Here is a 21,035-nt window from a genome sequence, read left to right on the forward strand (position 1 = left end):
CTCCAGCTTCTCCTAACCCATGGATCTCTAGATAGCTCCATGTCTGGTTTTCTCAACCTGAGCCTCTTCAAATGTGTTGGCATTGTCTGTCTTTCAAAATTTTCTTCCCTCAGAATCTTGCGTCTTCGTTTTAGGCTTTTTTTTCTCTTTCTCTTTTTTCACTGGCAGACTTCTAGAAATAGGGGTCTGCATTTGGATCTTGCCTCCTGATTGCTCCTAACCCGTTGGTTCCAGGTCGTTCTTCCCAAGGTTACCCGTAATTGCTTGATCATGAAACCCAGTGGCCTTTCCCTCATCTCTGCCCTATTTGTAGCCTATTTGAGTGCGTTGTGCTCTTGTGGGTCTACAGAACTCCTGGGCCTCGTGTCTCCTGCTGTTTCTGCCTTTGGCCTCCACATGTGATACTTGAGGCTTGTCTTCAACCTTCTTACTTTTCACACTTTGCATCCTTTCCCTTGAGGAACTCATTTACTCCCAAGGCGGCAGCCACCCCTCTTGGAGCTGACTCCTAGATCTGCATCCACACTCTTTTCCTGAATTTGAGTCATACTCTTGGCTGGAAAGATCGCCTGATTGTCTCCATCATTATACGAAACTACTATTCGTTTGTGTTCCCTTCCCCCGTTAGCGCTCTCTATGGTTTCATGAGACCCTGTTTATTCCAGCTCTGCTACCATCCATTTGTGCAACTTCAGGCAAATTCTTCAACCTCCTTAGTCTCAGTTTCCACATTTGTAAGATCTAAATGATTTCTGAATCTGAGTCTATAAGTGGATCCTGATACTACTGCTTACTAGCTCAACCTGACCTGAACAAATTATGGATTTTCTCTAAGCTTCAATGTCTTCCTTTAAAAAATTTTTTTAATACTTACTCATTTTTGAGAGACAGAGCATGAGCGGGGGAGGGGCAGAGAGAGAGGGAGACACAGAATCCGAGGCAGGCCCCAGGCCCTGAGCTGTCAGCACAGAGCCCGACGCGGGGCTTGAACTCACGGGCTGTGAGATCAAGACCTGAGCTGAAGGTAGATGCTCAACCGACTGAGCCACCCAGGCGCCCCCAGTGTCTTCATTTTAAAATGAAAACATTAGGGGCGCCTGGGTGGCTCAGTCAGTTAAGTGTCCAACTCTTGATTTTCAACTCTGGTCAATGATCTCACAGTTCGTGGGATTGAACCTCACATCAGGCTCTGGGGTTGACAGGGCGAAGTCTGCTTGGGATTCTCTCTGCGCCTTCCCCATTCGCGTGCATGCTTTGTCTCTCTCTCTCTCTCTCAAAAGAAATAAAAACTTTAAAAAAATAAATAAAATGAAAACATTAATATTTCACTCATAGGGTCGATTTGAGAATTACATGAGAATTAAAGCTGCAAGTGTGCAGCTGAGTGTCTGTAGGTAATGGGTAGTACAGTAGCTATTCTTCCTGTTGTCCAGGCTCGACGTCTTGGAACTGTTTTTTGATCTCTTCGTCTCTGCTGTGTCCAGGGAGTAGTCAAATCTTTTTTTTTTTTAATTTTTTTTTTAATGTTTTATTTATTTTTGAGACAGGGAGAGACAGAGCACGAACAGGGGAGGGTCAGAGAGAGGGAGACACAGAATCCGAAGCAGGCTTCAGGCTCTGAGCTGTCAGCACAGAGCCCGACGCGGGGCTCGAACTCACGGACCGCGAGATCATGACCTGAGCCGAAGTCGGCCGCTTAACCGACTGAGCCACCCAGGCGCCCCAAAGGGAGTAGTCAAATCTTATCCAGTCTCATCCAGTCATTCCTTGGCAGTGCCTTGATAATGCACTGGCAAGTGCCTTTATCAGTGACTGTCCACTTCCTGCAGGCTGCTGCAGTGGGTCCTTTGTATGTGTTGATTCCCATCTTTCCCATTTCCCACAGTGGAGCGGTTGATATTTCTGCTGAGAAAACAGCTTCAGAGATTTACGTGACTGACTCGGGTCTCATGACTAATAAATATTGGCCAACACCAAGGTTCAAACTAAGTCTGGTTACCATTAAAGCCGGCTCCGTCTCCTCCATCTCAGGCTTTCTCCTTCCCTCCCTCCTTCCTTCCGAGTTCCACTGCTTGCAGTCAAAATCAGTCTCTCCCAATCTTGTGTCTAGTGGCCTGTCTGCCTCAGCCCTCCCAGTTCCCTTTCTTCCCATCCATCATCAGATTTTCCTCCACTTCTTCCTGGGAGATGTTTAACAACCTCCATCATCTCCTGAAGACATCTGGCGTTTAGGGCCTCCCTCTGAAGCCTCATTTCTTATATTCCGGACAAAGAGCTGTTTTGTGTATCTCCAGCATTCTTTGTATGTTTTGAGACCTTTTTTGAAGTTTATTTATTTATTTTGAGAGAGACAGAGACAGTGTGAGTAGGGGAGGGGCAGAGAGAGAGGGAGAAAGAGAAAATCCCAAGCAGGCTCCGCACCGTCAAGTGCACAGCCTGATGTGGTTCTCGAACTCACCAAACCGACCTGAGCTGAAACTGAGAGTTGGACGCTTAACGGACGGAGCCACCCAGGTGTCCTTATTTTGTGATTTTTTTTTTTTTTTAAAACACTTTTCCTCTGTCCAGATGAAGTCTCATTAGTGGCATAAAAACTCTCCTGACTGGATAAGTCCATTGTTAGTATTGTTATTTTGACAGACACAACTATTTTAGCCAGGTGTTGATACAGATTCATTATTTGGATCATATAAGTGTATGTCATTGGAGCTGCGATTAGAGACCTCTTTTGGTGTCTCTTCTTAAGAGTCTTTGAATTCAGCAGTTGTGTGAATCCTGAATTCATTTTCTGGCTTTCCCTGGTCCTTTCCAGGGCAGTGATATCTGCTATGGAAACGTAACCTGGTGGTTGTGGAGATCAAAGGTACCCATCACAACATTATTACAGCAGAAAGTGAAAATGCTAAAAATCTGATGTAAGGAAATGGTGAGCCAATTATGAACATTATGCAGCCATTAGAATAGTCTTTGTCAGGAATTCCAGACACCAGGGAAAACAGCTTTTGTTACATTAACAGCAACAACAACTAACAACAGAATCAAGACAAATAAGCAATAGTCTTCTCATGGAGACTTAAAATATGTAATATAAAATACGGGGGGGAAGGTGCCTGGGTGGCTCTCAGTTGGTTGAGCTTCTGACTTCGGCTCAGGTCATGATCTCAAAGCTCTTGGGTTCGTACCCCATGTCGGGCTCTGTGCTGACAGCTCAGAGCCTGGAACCTGCTTCGGATTCTGTGTCTTCCTCTCTCTCTGCCCCTCCTCTTCTCACGTTGTCTCTCTTTCTAGCTCAAAAATAAATAAACATTAAAAAAATGTTTTTTAAATAAAATATGGGGGGGAAGAGTTGTTGATTAAGGAGATATTTGTAATTTTTTTCTTGTTTTGCTACAATTTCCTGTACTTGGCAAGTTTGCAGCGATGAAGGCATAACTTTATTGTCAGACAAATGAATGTAATGACTTACAACAAACAAGGGTGCAGAGATAATTCCTTGTGTTGGGGACCCTCAAGATGACACCTAGATCCAATGATTTGCCGGGAGAACTCATGGGACTCAGCATACAGTCATAGAGATGATTATGACTTATCATGGCAAAATGGTATAAAGCAAAATCCAGAGGAAACTAGGCACAAACCTCAGGACAGACACACTTACATGCTCTAGCCATGAGCTGTAACAACGCACGTGAAATGTTGTCTACCCGGGAAGCTCATTAGAGGCTCCAGTGCCCAGGGTTTTTATTGGGGTTGTTCCCATAGGCAGCCTTTGCCTGGTACCTACCAAAATTCTAGATGCCCAGAAGGAAAGGAGGTGTCCAGCATAAGCCACGCTGTTTGTACCAACCGTTTGAGGCATGGTGAGCCCCTCTTCAGAGGGAAAGGTGGGAACCCTCCCCAAATCCAGGTTCCCAGAGGCCAGTGAGGGGCCAGCGTGAGCAGGCCTTTCTCAGCTGGTCATCTCGGGCCATGTGATCTCTTTTCTGCACATTCCCTCGTTCCTTGTGCCTCCCGTTTCCTCAACTCCGTCAGGGAGTAAATATCAGGATTCTTACTTCTTCTCACCGGCCCTTCCATCATACACTGATGGCCTTTTCGGAGTCCAGTAAAAGAGGCCACTTCTGTTATGTCGCACTTTGGGATCTGAGAGGACGGTCTGAGGCAGCACGGACACACATTTCTACCACCCACGCCTTTCTCAGGGCCAGAGGGGTGGTTCCTTTGTGGGCCCGGTGGTGAGGCCCATGCGGAGCCCGGGGAGCAGAGGCAGCACCATGAGTGACAGCTTCTAGCTCCTGGCGCCTGGCTTTGTGTGTTTTTCCTTTGGCTTTAACTGCTTCAAAATCAATTAGCTCACCGTCATTAGAGCGCAGGGAGCCACACGTTTGGCCAGGATGCAAGGCCCTGGGGCTCTGAGTACACTTTGGCTTCCCTTCTACAAACAGAATGCGTCGACCTTTCTCTTGGGTGGGACAGACTGCAGAGTGATGGCTTCGTGCCCACCTTTTGTCGTCCTGGATGATGTCAAGACCCGGCTCGTGTCTAGTCCCTGCGCTGTTCTGGTCCGTGATGTGATGTCCCTTTCTCAGCATGGTCCTTGACAGCCCAGAATGGAGGGGACTCATTGAAGTTCCTTGCTGCCAATCCCTGCCCCCCATCACCCACCGTTTACCCCGCAGACCCCCTTCTAGCACCTGCCTGGACACCCACGTACATACCTAAGGCTGCAGGTTCAGTTTAACAAAGGAATTCATTTTCTTCCCACTCACCCCCACCGGCTTTGCCCCGTTTGTATTCGATGGAATCTGGGACCTCTTCTGCTGTAAAACACACAAACAAAATTTTTGTCATAATGGAGGCAAGTCCCCTCCATTTGAGATTTTGATATTACCAAGAAGACACAGCACTTCTGCTTGTGCCTGCTTACGGTGTCTGGGCTTTATCCTTGATGAATGCTCCTGGCTTTCTGCAGCGGCCGGTGGAACAATTTATTATGTTAAACTTGTGTTTACTTTTACTTTTTAATCCCCGCCCTCTTTAGCAACTTACATCGATGAAGATGAAAACGAAATACTTGAATTATCATCAAATAAAACATTCTTGGTCGAGCTAAAGATTCCAGAGGACTGTGTTACTGAGGAGGAGTTGCCTCACCAGCTCAGGAAAAGGGTAATTATATCTTAAGCATTATTTACAGAGTCCTTAGCATTAGAATGTGGGTTCTTGGAGAAAAGCTGGCATTGGGCTCTCAAGTAAGTAGCTTCAGGCTTGGATTCTTTGTCTGGGTTTTGGCAGAAACTGATGCTTAGAAATGGGTTTTCTGTAGTGTAAAGCCCGACAGAAGAGCTCTGGTCTCCAGGAAATGCGTCCTGGAGGACAGTGTTCCGTTTCCTCACTCTGGTCTTACATTTGATTCAACCTGTAGTGTCACTGAGGGTCTGTGATGTGCTAGACAGCTTGCCAAGTGTCAGAGCCATAAGGTCTGTGCCCTCAGTGGGGGCTCACAGTCCAAGAAGAGGAAGCAATTCAATAGTTCTAAAACAGGGCGATATGTTCTATCGTGGAGATGCATATAGAATATTTTAAAGGCACAAAGGAGGGGCCTCTAAACTACCTGAGGTGAGGATGAAGGCTTGGAGGGCCTCTTGGAGGAGGTGATACTCGGGATGAGTCTTGAAATATGAGGCAGGAGTGTTCTAGATAAAAGAGCGGAGAACACTGCACAGCAGCGAGTGGTGGGGATTTGCAGAGGTGAGGTGTGGTTTTCCTATTCTTTGGCAAGGCACCGGGGAAAAAGTTTTTTCTTCCCTCAAAGTATCCAAAATTTATTTTGTTTTGTATCTATTCACAGATCTTACAAATTGAATTACTATGTACGTATTGATTTTCAGTGTCTTTTGAAACCATAAGAGAAGTAGGATTTTTTTTAACTTGTTTGATTTTTGATTTTTTTAAATTTACATCCAAGTTAGGTAGCGTCTAGTGCTACAATGATTTCAGGAGTAAATTCCTTAGTGCCCCTTACCCATTTATCCCATCCCCCCTCCCACAACCCCTCCAGTAACCCTCAGTTGGTTCTCCATATTTATGAGTCTCTTCTGTTTTGTCCCCCTCCCTGTTTTTATATTCTTTTTGTTTCCCTTCCCTTATGTTCATCTGTTTTGTCTCTGAAAGTCCTCATATGAGTGAAGTCATATGATTTTTGTCTTTCTCTAATTTCACTTAGCATATTACCCTCTAGTTCCAACCACGTTGTTGCAAATGTCAAGATTTCATTCTTTTTGATTGCTGAGTAATACTCCATTGTATGTATGTATGTGTATATATATATATATACACACGCCATATATATATATATATATATATATATATATACACATGCCATATATATATATACACACACCACATCTTCTTTATCCATTCATCCATCGATGGACATGTGGACTCTTCCCATACTTTGGCTATTGTTGATAGTGCTGCTATAAACACAGGGGTACATGTGTCCCTTCAAAACAGCACACCTGTATCCCGTGGATAAATGCCTAGTAGTGCAATTGCTGGATCATAAGGTAGTTCTATTTTTAATTTTTTGAGGAGCCTCCATACTGTTTTCCAGAGTGGCTGCACCAGCTTGCAGTCCCAGGCGCTGAAAATTTTTAACGTTCGCTGACATGGTCAGCCTTTCATTTGAGCCCTTGTATGTGGTGATGGAGAAACACTGGAGGGTTGGTTGGGTTCACAGCCAGACCCAGGAAAGTATAGGCTAAGAGAATCTAAGCAAGACCAGCCTGCCACGCATTACGTGCTTATCTGCAGTTGATAGGTTGAATGGTGTGAGTCACCCTCCTTTGGTTTCCCTTTGATTCCTAGGAAGGCTCCCACAGGAGGAGATTCTTTCTTGTTCACCCCCGAGTTCGTTTCTGGGTACTGAGGTGCATGATATTTGATTGCGCCTTTGGTCACAGGAGTTTGTGCTCTGGGATGATTATCTGGGCTTCTCTTCTTCCTTCTTTCCCTTGTTTAAATCTTACCTGCAAGTCCCCTTCCCTCCTTTTCTTCCACCTGATTCCAGAGCAAGTGGCCGTGTGCATAGCCTCCTGCCTTTTTCCTCTTGATTGTTTTTTTCATCAAGGGGTTTTGCATTTGCAGAGCAGAAATGAAATGATTCAGCATCTGCACATATCACGTGTTACAGACTGAATTCTTGATGTCAAAGGGAAATGGATGTTAATCATTCACCTTAGAGCCATATCTCTGGCACAGAGCCGGACATGAGCAGATTCTGCAGGTATTTTTAGCTCATCACTGTGTAGTGCCAGAAGAACAGGGACTAGTGTGATCCCTGGGGCAAGTTTACAGGCTAGTTTGAGCTGGTTCCTTCTGGGATCAGTGGAAATCATTACACATTCCCTGTATACCCACAGGTGCATATGAGATGCGTATAAACAACTCCGTAAAACATTAAAAAAAGCTTTTTTTAATGTTTAATTTTGAGAGAGAGAGAGAGAGAGAGAGAGAGAGAGATTGAGGGAGCGTGAGCAGGGGAAGGACAGAGAGAGGGAAACAGAATGTGAAGCAGGCCCCAGGCTCTGACCTGTCAGCACAACAGCAGGGCTCAAACTCAAGAACCAGAAGATCATGACCTGAGCCGAAGTCAGACGCTTTACCTACTGAGCCACCCAGGCACCATCTCTGTAAAACATTTTTTTAAAAAAGAGCTATCTGGTTTGCAAGATGATACAAGTTAAGGCATAGTGAAGTGAAAAAGCTACTGCCTTCTGGTGTCCCAACCAAATATGTTCAGGAACAAAAGTGAGCAACTTATAGATATTAGTCTTTTTTTTTTTTTTTTTTTTTTTTTTTTTGAGAAAGAGAGAGGGTACCCCAGCCGGGGAGGAAGAGAAAGAATCTTAAGCAGGCTCCATGCACCCAGCACCAGGGAGCCTGATGTGAGTTTCATTGTGGGGTTTGACGTGGGGCTCGATCTCACAACCATGAGATGATGACCTGAGCTGCAATCAAGAGTTGGACACTTACCTGACTGAGCCACCCAGCTGCCCCATGAGATATTAGTCTTACTGTTAGGTCAAGAACTCCTTTCTTTCATTCACTCAGGCCAACTTCTGGAAGTTTCCAGATACGGAAGGTAAATGAGAATGAACAGTGGAACACCATGTCCTTGCTTTTGCTTTATTGTCTTGCTTCTCTAAACAATTTTCCTAGCCTCTCGCTTATCCTACTGCCAGAGTTTTCTTGTCTTGCAGGTGGGGCCCTGATTCTGCTTACGCCAACCTGTTAGGTGCATGTCGTGTTAACCCTGGCCTGTGTGCTTGATGCAGGAGTTAACAGTGGCTTCTCCACTAACACAGGGAAGCTGTCTCCCTGGTCCCGAATTAGCGACTCTGCCCAACTCTGGTAGCTCACTGGGTGCCTCGCTCAAGGTGCACCCAGCCTCGTAGGCACAGCGTGGGACACCAGAGCAAGGGGTGAGAGGTCCCTCATTTCACTTCTTTAGGCCAAAGTAATGTGGTTAACGGCTCCCAGATATGTGAACATGTCCTAATGACAGCAGGGGACCGTGTCACCAAAAAGAATCAGAATCATAGAGTGGACACTAAAAGGGATCTGATATACCATTTCAGCTCTTAACATAAAATTTTAGCTTAAACTTTTTTTCTGAGAGGGGCCCCTGAGTGGCTCAGTCGGTTAAGTGTCTGATTCTTGGTTTTGGCTCAGGTCATGGTCTCACGGTTGTGAGTTCAAGCCCTGCATGGGGCTATGCACTGACGGCAAGGAGCCCTACTTGGGATTCTCTCTTTCCCTACCTCTCTGCCCCTCCCCTCTCTTTCTCAAAAATAAACATTTAAAAGTAAATAAATAAAGGGTGCTTGGGTGGCTCAGTTTGTTGAGCATCCATCTGCAGCTCAGGTCATGATCTCACAGTTGGTGAGTTCGAGCCCCACGTTGGGCTCTGTGCTGACAGCTCAGAGCCTGGAGCTTGCTTTGAATTCTGTGTCTCCCTCTCTCTCTGCCCCTCCCCCACTCATGTGCATGCTCTCTCTGTCAAAAATGGATAAACATTTTAAAAAATAAACAAAAATAAATGAATAAATAAATAAATGACATTTTTCCTGAGAGTCTACTATATGCAAAATACTACTAGGCCCTAAGGATTAAAAAGGAAGAGGAGAGAAGAAACAGAGAAGGTGGGAAGGACATAATCTCTTCCATAATACGTGTGTGTGTGTTTGTGTGTATGTAAGGAAGTGCGTGGAAAGAACACCATCGTTAGCATTCTCCCCCCACCCTTTTCCTCCTCCTCTTTCTCCTCCTTCTCCTCCTCCTCTTCCTCCTTCCTGTTGTTCTGCACAACCCTGTGAGAGCCACCTTCTTACTTCTTGCATGGGCCTGTTGGCAGCTTTCTTTTCTCTGAGGCTCAACAACTGTAAAATGACCTAGTCATTTTTTTCTGAAGTTCTTATCACTTTATGCTTCTTTCCTCCTTGGTATTGAGGACACTTTCCTTCTTGCTTCATCCTCACTGGGTAGTGTGGTAACATGTGAGGAGGAGGGATTTAGTGTCTGTAACACCTGGGACTGGATTCTTTGTGAGCAGAGTGGCCTTGGGCAGGTTTCATGACCTTTCCGAAAGCTGTGTCCTTTATTAACGAAAGGGGACGAGGTAGTAATGCCTCTTATGTCAGGTTCTTGTAAAGATCACGGCAAAAGTGTCAAGATTGGAGGCATACAAACTGTAGGTGCTCTGATCCCCCCGCTCCACCTTCAGGAGATTGAATTGGCACCAGGTGAATTCAGTGGGCACGTTGGTGGAAATGTAAGCGCCTGGAGATTCTGTTGGGAAGTAGGTGGGAGACAAACCGAGCGGAGCTCCCCTCAGGGCACTGCTTTTAGGCTAGGATTCCTATCTCTGAAATGTGTGGAAAAGGCTAATCAAAGGCTTGGAGAAGGGATTTGTAATGTAACACCAGCTAGCGTCTAGACTATAACACCAAACATTCCAGATACAGAAGTTGCGGATACCGCCAAGGAACAGGAAACCCAAGAGAAAGACAGGAAACCGATAATAATTCAAAGGTGAGAAATCCCAGAGTTCGTAAACACACACGAAAAGATTCTCAAATCCCACTAGTAAAAATGCATATGGAAAACCATTTTGTACCCCTTAGACTGGCAATAATTAAAACCCCCCCCAAAACCTGGCAACACTAAGTGCCAGCAAGGCCGCGGGAAATGTAACACACTTGCTGGGATGGAGAGCAGTGTGGCAACATTTAGGTGGGCTGGAGACGCATCCCCTCTTGGACCCAGTGATTCCATTGCTCTGCACAGACTCAAGAGAAACTTTTACACGTACAAGAAGAGAGGCGCAGACATATTCAAGGGTGATTGCTTGGGCATGGTTTGTGATAAGAGGAGATTCGTGCCAACAGTGCACGTGGCCATCATAGGGGAATGGAAGGGTTGGTGTGACCATTCAGTGACCATTCAGTCAGTGGTGACTCCGCAGGAGTTAGGAGTTAGTGTGAATGACCTCCGTCTCTACGTACCATCATGGGGAGTTATCAAATGTAATTTGGAGTGAAAAAAAGAAGAACGTGTAGACTGTGGCACCTTTTATTTGCATAAAAACACAAAGTAATTATGAATTGTTATGTTACGCAAGGAATTATTACATTTGGAAAAACATGGCATGAAAAGGATATGCGCCGACTTGCACACAATGATTCGTACTGGGGAAGGGAGGGAGGAAAAATAGTGTGTAGGAGGTGGTTTAGCTTTGTTTTGTTTTTGAAATAAAGGGCTGAACTAAGTACAGTAAAATGTGAAGTCACGAAACCTGGGTACTGGGAGCACAGCTGCCATTTTTTGTGTGTGATTGCAGTATTTCATGCATAAAACGAGGACTCTGTATCTTTGCAATTAGAGGCCAGGTCCATTTGGTCCCATTACTCAGGGGAAGGTGCTATTCCTGTGGCTTCCGTGGCTGTTTCTCCTCACAGTAAAGCTCTGCGGAAAGGAGAGAAGAAGCCCTCGTCCAGTGGTGTGCCAGGCCCCGGGTGGTCTGTTCTGCCACCTTCCCAGCCCCTGCCGTGTTGTCTCTTGCCCGGGGTCTTGAGGTTTGTTGGGCTCTGGCTGCAGACCACTCCCAGCGTGAAGGCTACAGGGGTCAGCACAACACGTAAGAGATGTTGAAAATCCCAGCCTGGTCACTTGCTCCTTTTAAATGAGTGTTAGCTTGAGTTTCAGTTGGGGTAGGCCCACACCTTCCTGTTTCTCGGTCTGGGGCCTCTGGATAAGTGAATTCCTACCTAGTGTGGAATCTCTATCTATGAGGGTTTTGCTTTGTCAGGTGATACAGACGCAATATGATCCATCTGTAACGCGTGTGGTTGTTTTCCTTGTTCCTGTTTTTTTTTAGCTCACAGATGTGTATAGTTCATCCCCGTCTCTGAGTCGTTACTTTACTTCAGTGGAAGTTATGGACTTCAGGTAAGAATGTGAAGCATGCCACGTTGCTCTTTCTCTGGAAAGCAACCTCCATCACCATTTGTCTAGAAGGACTTCCTGAGTGTCAAAGCACAAAAGGAACTGATGATGGGATGTGATGGCTTTGGCTTTGGAAGGGTCTTTGGAAACCTACTAGCTCAACTCCCTGATTTTACAAAGGAGCGAAGTGAAGCCCTGATTAATTATATGACTCAACAGGGTCACATGGAAGAGAGGAGAAGCCACTCCCAGGTAAACCATTCCTGCAGATGTTCCAATAAGCTAGGGGTAGGAATAGAAATAGATCTCAGATAGTGACCTGATGTAAATGGTATAATCCAGATACTAGCTTGTGCTTTTGAGGAACACAAGGAATACAGGAGTCCATGCTCCTTATACAATATTAAAAATATAAAGACATCTCATACAGGGAAAGTCTACCATTTCCTTCCACCCCACCTACTACCCCTGGATATTGCATGTTCTAGTCAATTCCATACATATGGTATGTTCTGCTCCCTTCTACTGAATGGGCTACCATCAACAGTTTGGTGTGATTTCTTCTATTCATGTACTTACAATATATACTTTATATATTATACATGTATAGTAAATACATGCATATATATAGTTTTTTTATATATATCTCTTAGTCCTAAATATTTTTGTCTCTATCTATAGAACCTAGATAAAAGGTGTATGTGTGTAGGGGTGTCACTTGATTATTTTTTTGTATTGGTAGGAGAAGATTTAGATGACAAAGCTTTCTTATCCACTATTCTTAAGATATCTCTGGAATGTGACCATCACAGATAGTATTATCTTAAAAAAGAGATAGTATTATATTGGGATTCCTGCTTCTCAAACTATAAATTTCCCAAACCATAATCTTAGTACAGGGGGGGAAGCATTAGTGCAGGGGGGAAGCTACCCAGGTGATAGCACCACGGGATAGGGCCAAAAGGGACCTGAAGTCTGAAACTGCATACAGTGGCGGGTTGCCTTGACAGCTCCATCCCTCTTTCTTTATGGACCCCCCACTGTGCATATCACCTTATGGTTACATCTTTGACATTGCTCATTTTAATCACAAATTACTGGTATTAAAATGCCGATAAAAAAGCCCAACACATTTTCCTGTATATATATACTAGCCCCGACTTGCAATTTAAAGACAGAGCTGAGAAAGGAAAGACACTCAGCCTGGAGGGTCTTTCTGAGAATCCAGCCCCCATATTATGGGTTTAGAGGAGGTGGGGCTGCATAATGGGCTGGGGTAGACATTGGGGGGAACAAAACAAAAACATTAGAAGGTTGAACCAAATGTGGCTAGAAATCTGAAGATTAAATGTTAGAGAATTTGTTTTTACGAGTTATTTGAAAGAAAAATCTAAGACTTTAGGATTTTGGGTAGAGGAGCTCTGCACGGGAAGCACTTTTGTTGCATTTTAAGAGGTCCAGGCAGCGTTTTAACAGTGTTGGGATGAGTAAGAAACAAAAGCCATTGTCCCCCAGAAGGTGCTGCCGCTAGCGGGCAGGAGACAGCCAGAGACCCCTGGCAGCCAGGTTTGTGTCTACACGGGATAGTGACCTCAGTCCTGCCCCAGCCCAACAGGAACCTGCGAAAATGGCCTTTGGTTCGTCAGTTGCCAGGCGCACTCTAATAGTGGGCAGCTGAGGCGAAGCCCACATGGCTGTTTTTCCTGAAAGTCCCTCCTTTCCCCTCAAGATCTAGCCTTGATGTAAACTCCCCCAGTGGGTGACCTGATGTGGTGGGACTAGGTTGGGCTAGCCAGGCTGGGTTAGGCAGGGCAACCCTCTCTTTCAAAAACTTCTGGTCTAGTCTTCTGAAAGTCAGCCTGTGATCCTTTCCATAAGCCAGCCTGAGACCTTGCCCACCTGTGGGAGTGCAGGGTGAATGTACGCCTTGATGTGCAGCTTGATGTGCTATCAATGGTCAACCTTGATGTTGACCATCGATAGCAATAACTGGCAGGTGGAGCACGGGGAACAAGTAATGACACCTGCACACTTGTGTCTCTGGCTGAGAGCCTGAACGTGCATTTTGCAGCCCGTCCATAGCAGCACACGTAAACCGAGAGGTTCTCCACAGTCTCGATGGTATTTTGTTCATCCGAACTGCGGAGTTTGGCACACTGCTTGGCTGTCACGGGTTATAAACCTGCAGCCACATGAATATGAGAATAGTGGCCTATGTGACCTCTGGCCACAAGAGGGAGCTCATTCCCCGTCCTTAGCAGGACCGGCGTTCTGATCCAGGCTCCCGGGAGTGGCAGGTCAGTCAAAAACTGCCCTAGGGTGAGAGTCTCAGATGTGGCCACCTCTTAATTATTTTATTGCAGGCTCTTAATCGGGGCCTTCTTGAACCAAAGTATGCGGATAACTTTGAAAAACCTGTATGTCGAGGTAGCATTTGTAGCATTTAACCAGCCGGGGTAAGCTACTAATTAACCGAAGATAGCCCTATGATTATTTCCATTTTGGGACTGGAAAAATGTTCTAGGAAGATGAAGACCCCTTTTCCTTAGGTCCCTTTCCTGAGAGTTGCAAAGCTGAGAGCCTCGGGAGGTGGAAATTGGACAGAAAACGGGTCTCACTTTGGAGCTGTGATATGCTGCCACTACACAGGGCAGCCGGTGGGAATTTGGGAATTCTGGAGCCAGCTGGTGGCAGGGAGCTTTGCGTCCTACCTCAGACATTTTGTAGGTTAAGGAATGAACTGGTTAAACCAAACAGCTGTGACAGTCACTTGTCGGGGCAGGGAGAGGGTGGAGCGTGAGGATGTGGAGAAGGGAATACAAGAGGAGAACAGGGCTTCCCTGCCTCAGGGGATAAAAGTCTGGTATTGGGGCAGAGGATGGGCCAGCCCTTGGATCGTCCTTGACAGTAGCTGCATGGCGACTCTCCCTTCAAGGGCCTCTCCCAGGGGTCTCCTAGAGGATGGGTTTTAGGTGGAAGGAAGAGGTTAGGGTCATCTCAACTTTCTGTGGCGAGATTACAGAAGAGGGTTCTTCTAGGACAGTATGCCCTTTGCCTTTTTGTACTGGAGGAACATGAGGAACTAGAAAGAGGGTCGTGCTAAAGTCAGCTTCCTGGGTTGCAGTGTGATGCTGTTGATCTGTGTTGCTGTGTCTGTTTGGCGTGCCTTTCAGCAGTGAAAATGCCACCGTAGCCTACCACCTGCAATTTGGGGTTCCTTCAGAAGATGACAGTTTTATGAAGTATATGATGAGTAAAGAGTTGGTGCTGGGCATTTTACTACAGGATCTCCATGATCAGAGAGTGTCCGGTTGTGAGACTTTGGGGCTTGATCCAGCATCCCTCTTGCTCTACGGTAAGTCGAAGAAGTCAGGAAGGCAGAGTTGTGACCTTCAGTAAGTGAACCAGATGGAGGGCAGCTGGTTTGGTTTGATTTCTGCGCAAGTGATGTTCACGCTCCATGGAGGAGGTTACACGGTCCTGCCTCCATGAGCAGACAGAGTAGGTGGGAAAAAATAATTAAATTGTAAAGATGAGGCTAAATGTTTCCCTGTTGTAGCTCACCCACATTTGGAGTCCCATATCCCACTTTGCAACATCATTGGTGAGCTTCATGAAAATGCCACGGTTTCACAAGAGAAGTATTGGATTTGGAACGAATGATACCTCTAAATCATTGAAAGATTATCTCAGTATGAGAAACCGATCTCCTTTTTCTGTTGAAGGCCACTGAGTCTATTACATTAACAGAGGGGCATGAAAGGGCAAATCAGTCTCTTTGGAAAGTTAATCAACTTACTCATCTACTTTTGAAACCAAGAGTGGAATGAGAACATTGGTATGTTACTTTTCATCAGCATGGAAAACACCCTGCTTGTCAGAACCTGAGAATTTTTAAGACTTTGCACAAAACCCGGTGAAAAGGAAGGTGGGGAGGTGAAGTAACCACAAGCCTTGGAGACGCGCCTCCATGGCATCTGCACTGGGAGCTTCGGCCTGACCTCTGGTCTCACTTCCCACCCTGATCCCTCGCTTGGAGGCGCAGGGGCCCTTGTTAGTTAGCCCATAATGCCGACCATCTTGTATATTTCATCATCTGTGATCCGCCGGAAATACTTTCTGCACACCGGTAGTAGTAAATGCCAGTTAAATGAGTGAAAAAGGCAAATTAGGAGATGTAGTTAGCACCAGGCACGGTGCCAGCCAGCCTAGAATCAGAAGAGCAGGACAGATTGCCAAGTACTCCTGTTCCTACATAGTATGAGAAGGGGTGTTCATTCTACTGGCATTTCTTGATGACGGGAAGTGAAAGTAGGCTAATCCTTGTTTAAGACGGTGTAGTTATATAAAGCAGGTCTTAAAGCTTGCTTTTTCCCAAATAAGTAGAATGAATGATATTCAGAAGGCCAAATTTAAGCTCACTGAGAATGAATTGCTTCCTCACAGAGCAGTTTTACTTACCTGAATAAGTAAAGTGTGTCTGTGGGCCAGACAGAGAGCATCCAAGTGTAGGGTGAAGAGGTTATGCACCCCTCAACAGGAATTTTAGAAAGAGAGAGAGAGAGAAGGGAGGAAGGAAAGAAGGGAGGCAAGGAAGGAAGGAAGGGAGGAAACCCTTCAACCCCCTGCTGTATGCAGAGGTGAGAGAAGGGAGGTGCAGCTGCCTGAGATGCATCTGGTGGCCGTTGCTGTGTCATGAGTGACCTCGATTTTCCGAGCCCCCTCTGTACTTTGGTGGTTACCAGCTCTTTCCAAAGGTAGGCAGGGAAAGTAGAAGAGGAGGGTGAGAAAAAGTTGAGAGGGTTATAAGAGTGGGAGGGCCACTCAGAGGGCAGTGGCTTGTGAGCCTGGGGAGAGCTTGGGAAGAATTTAAGCTCAGACAGATGGCCTTGGAGACATATCCCTGGGGCCAGACGGCGGCAGGTGCCCGAAGGATGCAGCCAGGAGTAAGCAGGAGATTGTATCATTGTTCCTCTCAGACCTTTCTGCTGGGGTGGGGGGTTTCTATGACCCCGCGTCCACTTTCTAGAGCATGCATGTGCAGTGTTTGAGCCATTCGATACCCTCAGGATTGTGAGTATCAGTCCAACGGGAGACAACACAGTGACCATTTGGGAAGAGTGAGGAAGGAAGAAGAGAGACCCCGAAAAGGCAGGCAGGCTAAGGGAGGGGACGAGCTCAGTCAGGGATAGGTGGGCTGAGCAGAGGCCCCTGGGAGGGACCCAGTGAGACCCCATGTGTTCTTAGGCCAGTTTTCCATGTTCACCGCACTGTGGGTCTGAGGGTTACCCCACCCGCCCCCCGTGATCCTCTGGGCAACCAGTTTCCCACAGAGATGCTGCTCCAGTTCTGCAAAGAGCAATGATTCTTCTTCTTCTTTTTTTTTTTTTTTTAAGTTTATTTATTTTGAGAGAGAGAGTGAGAGAGAGAAAGAATCCCAAGTAGGCCCTGCACAGTGTGGAGCCTGATGGGGGGCTCGAACTCACGGATTGTGAGATCATGACCTGAGCTGAAGCCAGGACTTAACTGACTGGGCCACCCAGCCACTCCAAAGAACAATGATTCTTAAAATTCTTCTTCCAGAAGCGCCTGGATGGCTCAGTTGGTTAAGTGTCTGACTTCTTGATTTTGGCTCAGGTCGTGATCTCACAGTTCATGAGTTCAAGCCCTGCACTGTCAGTGGAGAGCCTACTTGGAATTCTCTCTCTTTCCCTCTCTCTCTGCCCCTTCCCCAGTCTCTCTTTCTCTCTCTCTCTAAATATATAAACTTAAAAAAATATTTTCCCACGTAATAAGAGCTTTTAGGATTGATTCCCTTAGCAACTTTCAAAGGTACCACACAGCAGTGTTAACTCTAGCCCTCATGCTGCACATTCCACCCCCAGAACTTATTTATCTTACAATTGGAAGTTTGTGCCTTTTCACCACCTTCACCCGGCCCTCTCCCTCTGCAACCCATCTGGTCTCTTTTTCTATGAGTTTGTTTTTCCTAGATTCCACGTGTAAGTGAGATCGTGCAACATTTTGCCTTTCTCCGTCTGACTTTGGTCACATAGCATGCCGCCCTCAAGGGTAACGGAACTGCTTTACTAGATCTCACCTCCCCCTTCTGCTATTTTTGAGCTCCTTCACTTTATGGGTGTTTGGGGGCCTGGGGATGGGGTGGGGGTCAGTCTGTTTTACAAATGTAAAATGGCAGCACGAGTTATTTTAGACATCTTGACCTGGGGTAGTTATTTTGTACTGTTTTCGCATATGTGAAGGACTCAGCTAGACTAAATGAAGGCAAGAGCCAGATTTGTGTGAGAGAAAAGAGGAAAACGCTGCAAGCAGTGAGAAGAGTGAATCCTGTTTGCACATTTTGGGGGTAAACTGATGAGCTGGCTGCAGGCAGAGGAGCCAACGTGTGAGTTCCGGTTTTGACAGGACTGCTTGGTATCTAGGAAAATCACTTAGGTTGTGTATTGATTTTCCAGGAATCTTGGAAAGTTTAGCCAAGAGGCACTAATTCTCAAGTGGGGTCAGTTTTGCCCCTCCACCGCCCCCTTGGGGTAGCTGGTAATGTCTGCCGATGTTTTTAGTTGTCACGATTGGGTGCGTGTATGAGATACTAGCATCTAGCATCTAGATACCAGCATCTGACTATCTTACAAGGCACAGGGCCCCTCTCTACTGTGGTAGAGGTTTTTCCCCTCTGGGGAAAAAAACAAAAAAACCAAAACCTCAAGGCAACCTGGCTGGACGCATGCGTGACAACATCCCTCATGACCCTATAGCATGAGACCACTCAATCAGGCTGCATGTTTGTGTGTGACCATATAGGGAGACAAAGAAATAGAAAATGTATATAAAAAACTATGCTACCTGCCGTTCGGGGCTCAGTGCTTCGGGTACGAACCCAGCTAAGCGGCGCCTGCATGGGCGAAGTTGCTTCCTGGAAAGAAAAGCCTCAGTGTCACGACTCTCTGTGCGAGAATCCTGCTACACTACTACAAAGATTTGTCCAGCCCCAAATGTCAACTGTGAGGACCCTGTGGCAGTGCACGGACCCTCCATGTGATGGTCCTCAGGTCCTTGCATGGGCATCTCCACCTTGGTCAAGCCAGGTCCACGCCATTTCCCTCATCAGACTTGCTCACAGTCTATTGTATACCATTTAACACACTGAAAATTTAGAGGCTAGTAGATATCTATTAGCTAGAGGCTAATAGATTATGAAAACGGACATCATTTAAATGTCCTCAGCACCCAAAAGGCTTCAACAAAATGTTATCGTGAATCATACCCAAATGAATGAGCAACGGGTTATCTGCGTTTTGAAAAGCATTCAGGGGCACGTGGGTGGCTCAGTCAGTTGAGGTCCCACTCTTGATTTTGGCTCAGGTCATGATCTCCTGGTTGGTGAGTTCGAGCCCTGCATCGGGCTCATGCTGATGGTGTGGAGCCTGCTTGGGATTCTCTCTCTCTCTCTCTCTCTCTCTCTCTCTCTGCCCTTCCCCAGTTTGGGGGCTATCTCTCTCTCTCTCAGAATCAAAAAAAAAAAAAAATTAAAAAAAAAAAAAAAAAAAAGAAAAGCATTCAGAGATACGTGTGTGTATTGACCGAAGAGAAAACTTCCTCTGTTAGGGATTTATAGGCATTTCAAGTTTACATAAGAGTTTATTTTCGAACCCAATGAAATAAAATGAAAGCATAAATCTGTACAATAATCATGATTTAAAAAAATTAATGACTTCCGTTTGTATTTTCTTTTCAGAATGAAGCAGTGGATACCAGTCTGTATCTGAAAGCAGTGCTTCACTGAGTTTGGGGATGAGAGAATTCATGTCATTTTCCAGAAGGGATCCTGTGAATTAACGTGGAAGGGCTGGCAATGGCCTCTCCCCCCCATTCTGCGTTTATGAGGTCTGGCTCCGTCTCCAGCAAAACAGCACCTGCGAGCTACTGCAGCTGGGTTCAGCCTTGACAAAGGCAGGAAGCCCACAGTGGGGTTGGGGGTGGGGTAGGGGGGGTAACGGGGTAGGTGGGCGGAGCTTGCCACGTGGGGCTACTGCTATTCTTGGAGCACTAGTTGCCCCCACCCACATGTGGACACTTTCACTTTAGTGCAAAGGTGACCTTTGAGGCGGGATCTCCTCAGCCTGTGCTGGTGGAAAGAGAACACAGTAGGTAGGCAGGGGTGAGGGACAACTGAGCCCCTCGCTCTCTGAAATCCCCTCCCATTCCCCCACTCCCGATGTGATATTTGATCTACCTCCAAGCAAGACTGTGAGGAAGGCACTGGAGAAGACCAGAGCGGCAGAGTTCTGTGTCTATTTCCGTGACCTGCAGATCTTCGCAAACCGGCCTTGGCCACATTATCCGCTATCCCTGTGTTATGTATAGCTTCGGAAATACCACGCGTGTTTATTTCCCATCTTATTGCTCCCGTGACTCCTGAACCCCACTTTTGGAAAGTGGGTCCCTGTAAGCTTGGGGGTTTGAACACACAGCTATCATTTGGGATAGTTTTGCCAATTTACAGTTTGTCACACTTCCATCCGAGAAACATTAAGGCTGCCTAGCCATGTGCTGTAGATACTACACCCGGGATTTTTATTGTCCAATGTTACTGGCCTTCCTATAAAACTCTGTGTCTTCAGGCAATGATGCTTTATCTTATTGAAGATGGTTTGAAGCAGTTTCCAACTCTGTTGGAAAGAAACTGTTGGAGGCTTAATGCCAACTTGTTTGCCGGCTGAGGGGAGCATTAGTGACTGTGTTGATCATCTGTGGGTACAGAATTGCCTAGCACGAGGAAGCACAGTATTTGTTTTGTGGGGAAAATTGATTTGCTGGAAACTTTCCAAGAGAGAGTGTTGTGATCATATAATAAGAGTCTTAGCCCCGGTGTCTCAGTTAAATTGGCTGTGGGTGGACATCAGTATGAGGGGCTATTGTATATGGGGTTGTGTCCAAATGTGCGTGTCAGGCCAGATTTGCCTTGGTCTTTTTGAGATCCAGGACTCTGGAAAATGTGAATTTGCTTTCTTATTTAACTAGAGGGTGCATTTATTGTAAACTTGGTGTGCCATTTTGAGGATAGTTCCTTAAACTAGCAAAATAGGTGAATTTCCCTTCTTCCTCTTTATTTTTTTACATGTCAAATGTAAATCTTAGTGTGTTTGTACTTTGTAGAATGTAATGAGTAACTTTAATGGAGAAGGATTTAAAAATATTTACAATAAATTATTTTTGCGTGGTCATTGTCACATTACTATTGCTTCGTAGCTGTTGACTCTCCAGGGCCATGATTTGGGCTGGCATTTTCTTGCAGTTAATGGTGTTGGAAATGATTTTTTTCATTTCCCTGAGGGCAGCTTCCCCTTCTGAGTATGACTGAGCTGGATGGGCTGGGGTGGGCTGGGTCCTCCTCCTTGCCAGTGAGAGCGGGGAGGGGCCCTCTCTCTACCTTCCAGTTCCTCCCAGGGCTCTCCCAGTAGGACCAGGTGTCTCAAGGGCCTGGGGCCAGAAGGAAGGACCTGTTC

The 21,035-nt window shown here is 46.0% G+C and overlaps 1 protein-coding gene across 2 annotated transcripts in view; it reads left to right on the forward strand.

Annotated features, from left to right (window-relative positions):
* The window catches only part of CC2H3orf52 (chromosome C2 C3orf52 homolog), a 32,779-nt gene extending 11,998 nt beyond the window's left edge, over positions 1-20,781 (forward strand). Inside the window, exons 3-6 of one of the 2 annotated variants that reach the window (XM_049628167.1) lie at positions 5,042-5,169; positions 11,441-11,511; positions 14,682-14,863; positions 19,265-20,781. In XM_049628167.1, coding sequence (XP_049484124.1) covers positions 5,042-5,169; positions 11,441-11,511; positions 14,682-14,863; positions 19,265-19,269 — 386 coding nt within the window. In that variant the 3' untranslated portion in view covers positions 19,270-20,781. Of the gene's footprint in view, positions 1-5,041; positions 5,170-11,440; positions 11,512-14,681; positions 19,242-19,264 lie in introns of those variants that run through there. The other variant, XM_049628166.1, reaches the window with a different exon arrangement.
* The last annotated feature ends 254 nt before the right edge of the window (positions 20,782-21,035 follow it).

The sequence above is a fragment of the Panthera uncia genome, chromosome C2 (genome assembly GCF_023721935.1).
Source record: "Panthera uncia isolate 11264 chromosome C2, Puncia_PCG_1.0, whole genome shotgun sequence".
Classification (NCBI taxonomy): Eukaryota; Metazoa; Chordata; class Mammalia; order Carnivora; family Felidae; genus Panthera; species Panthera uncia.